At 31.2% G+C, this 10,630-nt stretch overlaps 2 protein-coding genes across 2 annotated transcripts; one reads left to right on the forward strand and one right to left on the reverse strand.

Annotated features, from left to right (window-relative positions):
- The first annotated feature begins 2,155 nt into the window (after positions 1-2,155).
- Positions 2,156-4,417, forward strand: LOC141707579 (cytochrome b-c1 complex subunit 8-2, mitochondrial-like). Its single transcript, XM_074510808.1, has 2 exons — positions 2,156-2,454; positions 4,140-4,417. The coding sequence occupies exons 1-2, from the start codon at positions 2,276-2,278 to the stop codon at positions 4,186-4,188; spliced, it is 228 nt and encodes a 75-aa protein (XP_074366909.1). The 5' UTR covers positions 2,156-2,275; the 3' UTR covers positions 4,189-4,417.
- Positions 4,418-5,717: 1,300 nt separating this feature from the next.
- Positions 5,718-8,442, reverse strand: LOC141707580 (large ribosomal subunit protein uL16). Its single transcript, XM_074510809.1, has 4 exons — positions 8,345-8,442; positions 6,959-7,460; positions 6,687-6,768; positions 5,718-5,995 (listed from the first exon to the last, which is right to left on the reverse strand). Exons 1-4 carry the CDS (start codon positions 8,352-8,354, stop codon positions 5,924-5,926), a joined length of 666 nt encoding a protein of 221 aa, XP_074366910.1. The 5' UTR covers positions 8,355-8,442; the 3' UTR covers positions 5,718-5,923.
- Positions 8,443-10,630: the final 2,188 nt, after the last annotated feature.

The following is a 10,630-nucleotide window of genomic DNA, read 5'->3' on the forward strand; positions in this document are numbered from 1 at the left end:
GTTCTCCTTTAAGTTGAAGGGGTAAGACCATTTATATAAATGTTGAGAGTCTAAAAATTAGGATAGAATTGGGTGACTTTGTGGGCAAGTCTCCATCTCTGATTGGATTTTGGAGTCCTAGAAAGCAGGAATTAGTTTCCTTCTGAATTTAGGTTGCTTGGAGGCTACTTCTTGTAGAAATAGTTATTTATTAGAACACATTTATTGGGCTGTTTAATTAGCCCCTTTATTAATTACGAATTTAATAAATAATTAGGGTTTTGGGCCTCACTAATTGGGCTTTTCCATTTGACCAAATCAGGTCTAATTAATGCGACATTAACTCCGCAATTAGGGTTATTTTTATTCCCTATTAACGCTTATGAACAAATTGCATATTAGTGTGATTTAATCAATAAAATTGAATCAATCAACCATTTTCTCAGTCGATTAACTTCGCGAAACAAAATTATAAATCGGTTGTTCCCGCAATATAGAGAAATTAATTGATAATTTAATTAAATAGTTCTTATAAATTTTTTTAACACATAATATTAGTAGGGTGTCGACTTTTAAAAACATTATTTAGTTATATTTAATATTATGTTATTATTATAATTTTTACTTTTTGTCTTTTTCATTTTTTTGACATTATTAAAAATTATTATATAATAAGAGGATCCTCCAAAAAAAATAGTTCATTTAAATTATTATTAATCAATTTTTTTCAACAAAATTCACAGAATAGCCATCAATTTTGTTTTAATAACATAAATTTATTTTACATTTGTGAGTACTTAAAATAAAATTTGTAAGTTGGCAATCTATTTAAATATATATATATATATTATTATTATCAGTGTTTATTTCATTTAGCAATTCAAGATCAATGCAATTTAATTTGTGACAACTATAGGTTAGACTATCTTTAACTTTCGAGAAATTTTTTATTCATGATCTTGAATGAATCGTGATAACTTAAAAAGGTACTGTATATGATTGATGGTTTTATTCGAGTATTTGTATATAAATAATATCAACAGGTTTTTATTTTTACACATGACTAAATACATTTGACCAAGCATATAAAATTTAACCAACCCGACCATTTTTTCTATTTTTTAAATCAATTAAAAAGGTTATACAATATTTATTTAGTATATTACATCATAATAAATTAATATTTTATTTAATTATATTTTTATTTATACCAATACTAAGCATGTATATTAGTATTGAGTGTCGGATTTTAAGAACATTATTTAATTATATTTAATAATTTTACTTTTTAATAGTAAAGATTACACTTATATTTTAATTATTTTTTTATGTTTATGATTTTTCAGACTATTAAAATGTTAGATATATGATGAGAGTATTGTTTCAAGTAATGATGATTCGTGTAAATTAATTTAAATAAAATTTTATGAAAAATTATAAAAATATACTTAAGAAGGTAAAAAAGTAACAAATGGAAGAAAAAAGAGAAATTTACTCGCTCAAATATTACATTAATATTTTTATTAACTTCTTTTAAACATATAATCAAATTTACCGACAGCTCAAGCCAAATAATCAATAAATTTTGCGACTGTTATTCTAACATCTCATAACATGGATCCACAAATGTTAAAATTTGTTGTCCTACAAAGATCTGTATCAAACACAAAACACAAATTATAAATTATGTAATATATGACATGTAATTTTTAATTTTTCGTATCAAAACTACCCTATAATTAAACTTGAGAGACAACTATTGATTGCATGGAAATGAATGAATGAAGAAATCCTGAATATACTGCAAGCAGCGCGACTCTATGTCTTTAAATCCTATTTTATTGTAACCTTGAAAAAAATATTTATCTTTCTTTTGAACGTGAATCTACTTTAGTTTTTCTTCTACAGAAATGTATTTCTTTTTGACAATTTATTTTTATTAAATATAAAAATTCGATTGAAGTTAGTAAATGTAAAATTAAAATATAAAAAATTAATGACAACAGCTAAAGAAAAGAAGGTGAATATGATCACGAATGTTAAAAGCGTAGCCATAACGTAACATGTCCCGCATAATACTGAAAGATAAAGATAAAGTGGGGTGTAGGCAAGGCCCAAAAGAAACGGGTCCAAACACACAAACTTCAGAGTCCAACTACATAACACACATTGTCCGTAAATATAAAGTAGAGCTGTCTATATTGGTACAAGTCTTAACAAGTCAATTAAATCAAAATCAGAAAACCCTAGAATTCAAGGGAGAGATCGAGAGAGATTGAGAGAGATCGAGAGAGAGATGGGTGTAGGAGGAGGATCATCAGCAAAAGTGAAGTCGGTGGTGTACGCACTATCTCCGTATCAGCAACAGACCATGCCTGGTCTCTGGAAAGATTTCACAAGCAAGATCTATAAGAGGACTCTTGGCGATTGGGTCAGCATCTCTCTCGTTGCTGTTCCTGTTATCGGTACTTACATGTACGTCTATTCCCCCCCCCCCCCTTCATTTCTCTATATCTTATTTTGTATTATTGGATTTACGTTTTTTGGTAGACTCCAGCCGACTCTCATTTCTGGATTTACTTGTTTGTAATTTTACACATTAATGCCTGAGTTTATATTCTTTACATTGCTTGGCACTTGTAAAATTATCTATATCATGCTTTGTAATTTGGTTTCTGAAACATCTGCTTATGTTGAGCTTACTTATGTTGTTGCATCTTAGTCCATTAGATTTTTGTGTAATTCTCTTCGCATTTACATTTGATTAATTATACATCAACTTCAAATTTGTGGGAACCTTTTCTACTTCAGCTGTTAGTTTGGATTGCCCCGAACCTGGCCCGAAATTTATTGGTTTAGCTATAACACTGGTAGTTTTTTATTGACCCTCAATTGGCGCGAATTATACCCCTCAATATTGACCATTGTATTCTTATATTCTAATACCAAAAAATATGCATGTAGAGAAAACAACTATTACTTGTTCATGCTAACAAGTAGCGAATGGAAGACTGAAGCTGGTTAAAAGTTACAGAAATGAACTTATGTATGTTTATATATACATGTAGATTATCTTACCTTCACTTTAAACATGACCTTATGTGTATGAACCTATGAGTTTTAAAGATATATATGTGATTTGAGGGTAGAGTTGAGAGTGTAATATAATTACTGTGAAAAGGGGAAAAATTATACTTAATGTTCGATATGAAGAGCTTTCAGTAGTACGAACGGTTGAAAAATGAGGGTTATTAATTTACTTTTTGTCTTTAGTCAGTAGAAACTACAGGTGTACATAATAAATATACAATTTTAATAATACCACAAATTGCAGTTTTTTACGTTACCCAAACTGACCAGATATTTGTAGGTTTCTTTTGTCAACCTGAAGTTGATCCTAACCCTAATTTCTTGACCTTAGTTTATATTTCTTGGGTCAAATTCGTACCGGGTGTACGGGTTATATCGAATCCTGCCACCCCTAGATGAGAGTACTTTTTACTGGATGGGAGATCATCATATCTAGTACTGTCACAATATAAAGCTTGTGCAAATAATATTGAATATGACATCTTAGCTTATCCTACTAGAAAGAATATTTTGTGTACAGTGAAGTCTTTTTATTAATAAACATAACGGGAATCGGACCCTTAAACCCAAGTGATAGTGTTTGGATTACCAATTTAGTGGTGGGGAATGGGAACTTCATTCCCTCTTGGTGGGTAAATCAAACCTACCATACCCCTTGTGTTTCCATTTCATTCCCATACCCTCCAATCCCATTCCCGATTCCCATTCCCATGGTGCATCCAAATGCCTCCATAAAGTAGTCAGTCCCATGCATCAAGGTAATGACATGTGTTAAGTCACTACTGCAACAATATTTTTTGACTAAAACTGATGAAATAGTTCTTGTATCTTCTTAGAAGGAAGATATTAAATTAGTGTTGGATCTCATGTAATTATGTAAATGGCTATGTAAACAAATAGAAAATGAGTACCTGTAAGAAACCTATGTCTTCACCCAAGCATATGGTAAATAGATCAGTATGGTATTAGTGATTTCCTTGATATTCTTTTTCAACTCTGCTCTCTTATTCTAACAATGCAAAAAGTCTTTGCAACACTTTTTATTGTCTAAGCTTTATGATGATGTGCAGGTATGCCAATGACTACAAGGAAAAAGAGAAGATGTCGCATAGGTACTGAAGTGGTGTTTGATGCGAGTGATTTACCATGTACGAATGAAATTGAAGTTGTTCCATTTCCATTTAGAAATTCATAAGTTTCGTGTTGCAAGGCAAATAAAGGGATTGCACATCTAAGTGCTTCACTCATTGCAACTTTTGTACTATAATATGTCATGTTGGGTTCATTTGCATTCTAAATATTTGAGACTATTTGCATTGAAATTATTTGAGAGATCCCTATTTTTTTACTTTTTCTTACTTGTTGCTATAAAATTGGAAGGATGATTGATTTATGATCGGTGCATATCTCCTAAGTAGAACAAAATTTCAAAATTTCTAGGAACATCTTTCATAATCACTCAATAACTACTTGCCTCAATCAATGTTTTCAGGATTTCCTTGTTTATTTTTCGAGAGCTACTCTTAGAATATTATGTTTCAAGTCTTTTTTAGATTTCAGAATCATCAACAAAATATTGCTTTTTTCATACGAAGGTTTTTTTATTTAACGTCTGATTGTTCAAATTTTGGTGGACACCTTTTTTCAATACTTCTACTTGCGTCTATTCTGATTCTGTCGGCGTAAATTGATATCATATTTTATTTTATTTTATTTTTGGAAGCAGATTGCAGAGTTAATATGTTGTCGTCTGTTTACAATAAATTAAGAAAATAATGGAGATTATTTTACAGTGTTCATTAAAATTTGTGAATTATACTCCTTGCACACCGGACTAGGGGAGCAAAACCGAACTAAAATCAAAAATCTGAACCGAATCAGACAATTTCGGTTCGATTTGGTTTGAGTTTTTTCAAAAATATCAGTTAATTCGGTTTTTCAGTTTTAACCGAAATAATATTATTTCGGTTTGGTATATCTAAAAATTAATTCGGTTTAACTGAAATAACCGATATATATATATATATATAAATTCGGTTTACTATATATATATATTCGGCCCTACACAGGACGATGGCATCATTTTACAAATTGAAGAAATGTACTACTTTGAAACACACTACCATTTCATGGAGTCGAATTTTAGATGCCAAACGCTTATTTAAAAAATTATAAACAGTTGTGTGTGTGTGAAACTACCCAAAAACATTGGCTCGATTAAATACAAATTTTGTCGACGAGTAGTATACTTGTAACTCCATTTCTCCTCTCTTTGATGCCAACATCCATTTCTCCTCTCTTTGATGCCAACATTTCATTTGTAACCTTGATGTATAGTTTTGGTAAATAGATATAGAACAAGATTTGCAGATTAAGATAAATCCCCCTCAGGAACAAAAAGAAGTAATGAGGGTAAGCTGGTAACTAGAAAAGAGAGTATGGATTATGAAGAACTATCCCTAAATTAAAATGCTACTCGTTCATAGAAAAATCCAACTATATATGTACATGTAAATGATGCAAGATCTCTCAATTCAACTTGTATATTTAACATCATTCAATTTGTTAAATAACATTTCATTATACAATAATAAACATAGCTTGGGTATCCAAAACAGAATGTGCGAGCAAATCACACAAAACTGAGGTGAGTATCAAGTAACGCCATGACATTAATAGAGGACCATTTTAAAAGTATCAAGTATAAAAGCATCAAAATCATGAAGGCATTAAGATCCAGAAACATATTAGCTCTTTTAAACAGAGTTCTGAATACAAATACTAGCCAAAAGGCAATAAAACTAGAAAAGGCAAGATGTTCATCTGATAACATATCCATATTGAACTTGATTTTCTAGGTAGCAACAGCATCAATAAAAGCTCTACCGGGCTGGCGTCTTGCAAGAGGTCCATGACAACCCAGAAGCTGCATGAATTAATGCAAACGTTATCCCATAATTAGTATCATACTCATATATAAAGCAACTCAAATGATACAGGTTACAATTATGAAGCCACATAATACACAAAACTGAAATTGACAAACAGGCCAAGTATTTTTTGGTCAATAACAAGGAGATGTTTTCTAAAAATTACTGAATTTGGCTATTGCATCCCCTAGCAACTACAAATATAGGTTTCCTTTGGTCACTTGGACGAAATCATAGGTTACAGTTATCCCTAGTAACATTATAATATGAAGCAACCTGGATGATTCATACTACAATAACAAAGCCACACAAGCAACTCAAATGACTGAGACCACAATTACACAACCCATGTAATTCACAAACTCAAACTAACAAACAGGCTTGTGTGTTTTAGTCAATTGGGGTATAGGGAGATGTCATAATAATTATTGAATTTGGCTCAATCAATTACACATATGGTTTGTACTTGTCAGAAGTTCAAATTATTAAGTTACACATCTGGCTCCTAGAAGTTACACATATAGAGCATGGCATGATACAAACTAGCTGAGAACAATCACAACAGAGCATTTACTATTCAATTTTGTCAGATGTAATTGGAATACAGTCCTATCAAATGTACAATCTAAAAGATGAAATTGAATGTCGGTTGAAATGAAATTTGATATGGCTATAAGAAACACAAACCTTGGCATTCACACCATCAGGAAGAATGCGGTTTTCTGCCTTCCACTTAACATAATCAGTCCGGCTAAACTTGGTGAATCCCCTGATTATCAAGAAGAAAATAATACATTAACACAACCACAATTTATGTAACTCCTATCATGCTTTCTGGACAAGTGAATGACAAGAACTGGATATTGCTAAAAAATAAAAATAAAAGACAATAAATTAACTTGTATAAGTTATCGTGAATTTAAACAATTACAGACTAATGTGAAAAAAATTTGTCGTACCATTTCCTGCTAACAATGATCTTCTGACGTCCAGGAAACTTGAACTTGGCACGGCGCAATGCCTCCTGAGCATGCTGGCTGTTAGTGTCCTTGCAGCGGACTGAGAGGAGCACCTGACCAATACTGACACGTGCACAGGTTCCCAGTGGCTTCCCAAAAGCACCCCTCATACCAGTCTGGAGCCTATCAGCCCCAGCACACGACAACATCTTATTGATACGCAGCACATGGAATGGGTGAACCCTTACTCGTAGATGGAAAGCATCTTTACCAGCAAACTTAGTCATGTACTTGTTGCAAGCAATACGAGCAGCTTCCAATGCCTCACTGGAGACATTTTCCTTCTCCCAGGAGACCAAATGGACACAGAAAGGAAATTCATCGACTCCCTTCTTTTTCATTCCAACATCATAAATCCTAATCTTAGGATCAGGCACACCACGGCAGAAGCGAGATTTGGGATATGGCTTGTTCTTAATCTGACGGTAACACCTTGCAGGTCCTAAAAAGAAACGATATATAGAATCAAAATTTACAACAGCCCGTTTCCCATGAAGTACTCCATACATTAACAAAAAAAAGCATGTTACAGAATCAGCTCCACATATATCGTAAAAAAGGAAACCTTTATCATGTTACTGCATTGTAAACTGATTAATGAACAAATTGCACATTTACATATACAAACTAGTAAATACAAGCAAAGGCACAGGAGAATACTCTCAATAATTGTCTTAATAAACTATAATATCAAAACCACTGTTAAACAACTTTAATGTACCGCTATAATTTTTGAAACATAAATAAAACAGCAAACGATTCTATAGAATGAAATTTAAAGGTAGAATATAATTTGGCTTGCCAAATGCTAATATTTAAAACAACTTATAAAGAACCTTAACAACAACAAAAACACCAGCTCTAAACAAAAACAGTATATTAATTATTTTATTTTTTTGGGGGGGGAGGGGGGGTATTAAGCTAATCTTATTCTCCAAAACAAGCACTTATTTTCTTGGAAAAACACATGACCGTATTGCAAACAAACAAATCGGCATAGCTAAACAAATCAACAACCCCATTTGACCATTTTACAAGCAAAATAGTATCTTTCTTACTCAAATAAATAATGATATATACTAAACAACCAAGCTTAGCGAAACAAATCAACAGAACCCCATTTAAATTAAAGCCCCAATTTTATCATAACCGAAATTAATTTCATTGACAGCATATTAATAAACATCTATAAAAGAGAAACTAATTCACACATATATCAATTACATACACAGATCTACTACGAATAAGCATAAGTATGTATGTGAATGTAGGATACAGATACAGCGAGAGAGAGAGAGACAGAGAGAGAGAGAGAGAGAGATATACTTCTTCCCATGGCGAATTGGCTTGGCGGTGCTGCGGCTGGAATAAAATGAAGAAGAGATGAAAGATGAGGCGCATTATATATACACGGGGTTTAGTATAGGCTGAGGTGTTTTGTGTCTACACGGTTTGGGCCGAGTCCATATACGTATAGGCTTCCGTCATAGTCCATTGTGGGCTATTTCATTTTTCAGGTTAAAAGCCCGTCTAGATCCTTCTTTTGTTTATTGTATGGTCCCGCCCTACAATCATTGGGTAATTTTGTTATTGACTTAGAATTAGTAATTTATGATTTAAAATAAATAGGTAATTTATAAGTGATAAGTACATGAATCATTATAAGTTATATAAGTGTTTGGATAATTTATCTATCGGTCAGAATTTTTTTTACTTAAATATATCAAAATAAATAATTCTTAAATATAATTATCTTAATTCGTGAATTTTAGATTAGATTAATATTTAAAAATACATTTTTTAAAACCAAAGTTAATAAAAAGGCGAGAAATCTAAATAAGTTGAGAAAAAGTACGTCATTACTAACATTTAACTTATCTGCGTATAAGTTTGAAAACTCGTTTTATAAGTTGGGTCGACAAACACTCGTCGATTAGTACTTACGGACTCATAAGTCAATAAGTCAGAGCATCTCCAATGGGGTGGGCTATAATGATTGGCTAAATTGGGTCTGATTGACTAAATTAGGTCTGATTGGCTAAATTGGACCTGTAAGAGATTATGTAAAATTTGATGAACACATTTTATTTCGATGGTATTGACTATATTGGTTGGCTATAATTTAAAAATAGCATGTTATTTATATTTTAGATTATTATAAATAGAATATATCACTTTAATATGGTAATAACTGATGTGTAATATTTATACAGATTTTTTACATGTCTGTAATGGATCGACAAATATAGCCAACCTGGGTATGGTTGGAGTGTGATTTTTTGAAGAGATTGACTATATTTTTTATTTTTGGTATGTCAACTCGGCTTTTAGCTAAGGGATCTTCATGGTTGGAGTCTTGAAGATGCTCTTATATACCTGTGGCCAAACAGGATGTCAGATATATAAAATTATTAATGGATTAATATGACATTTTTGTAATAAAAAAATTCAAATTCCTATTTTTCTTTCAAGTAAATTTAACTTGTACTAACTTATAACTTGTGCAATGTAAGGTTTTTTTAATTTTACTTTTCTTATTTTTTTAAATTTTTAAATTTTATTTTTATAATTTTTCAATGTACATATATATATATTGATACTTATGATATTGTGCAATATCGTTTTTATTTTTGATAGTTTGTTACAATATTTTTGTAACAAATATGTAAATATTGATAGATACACGAATGTGAAATTGAATTATTTCATCTATTTATAATAGAATATCTAATCATACTTTATTTACTATTATGTCAGTGTATCATATTTTGGTATTTAAATATTAGTAGAACAATTTAATCATTTTATATTTATGATTTGTTATATCTCTAATCATATTCTATATGGGATTTAATTAGAATATTATATCACAATTGATGTTTGAATAGTATTAGATAATGTAATTATTATTTATTTATGATTTTACTAAGAATATTTTGGAAAAAGACATGCCTTACCATAACAAGACTAAGTCATTTTGACAATCCTGAGATTTCGTTGACTTGTAATCTGTAATGATGTTTCTTGAGTCTGTAAAAATGTTTGATAAACTAGACTAGAGTATTTTTCAATAAACAGCCAACAAGTTAGGAATAAATCTCTGGAAGAAGAGATGATACCTCAGAATGAAGATAAACTGCTTGGTGAAGAATAGAGCTGTAGATTGAAAAATGGTCTAAGTCAAATGTCAAGGAGTCACGGTTCAAGGAATGTCAAGAAGTATATCGAGAAGTAAGTTTGGCCTATAGAGAAGTCGCCTCACTTGTAGAGAAGTCAATTTACTTATAGAGAATTTACTTTACTTGTAGAGAAGTCAAACTAGCCTATAAAGAAGTGGAGATATCGATAAGTTAATTTCACATGTAGAGAAGTAGAGATATCGACAAGTCAAAATATATGTAGAGAAGTGGAGATATCGACAAGTCAAAACACATGTAGAGAAGTGGAGATATCGACAAGTCAAAATGCCTATAGAGAAGAAGAGATATCAACAAGTCACACTACATGTAAAGAAGTGGAGACATCGACAAGTCATTTACACATGTAGAGAAGTGGAGGTATCGACAAGCCATTTATACATGTAGAGAAATGGAGATATCGACAAACCATTAT

Source organism: Apium graveolens, chromosome 2 (assembly GCF_009905375.1).
Source record: "Apium graveolens cultivar Ventura chromosome 2, ASM990537v1, whole genome shotgun sequence".
Taxonomy (NCBI): Eukaryota; Viridiplantae; Streptophyta; class Magnoliopsida; order Apiales; family Apiaceae; genus Apium; species Apium graveolens.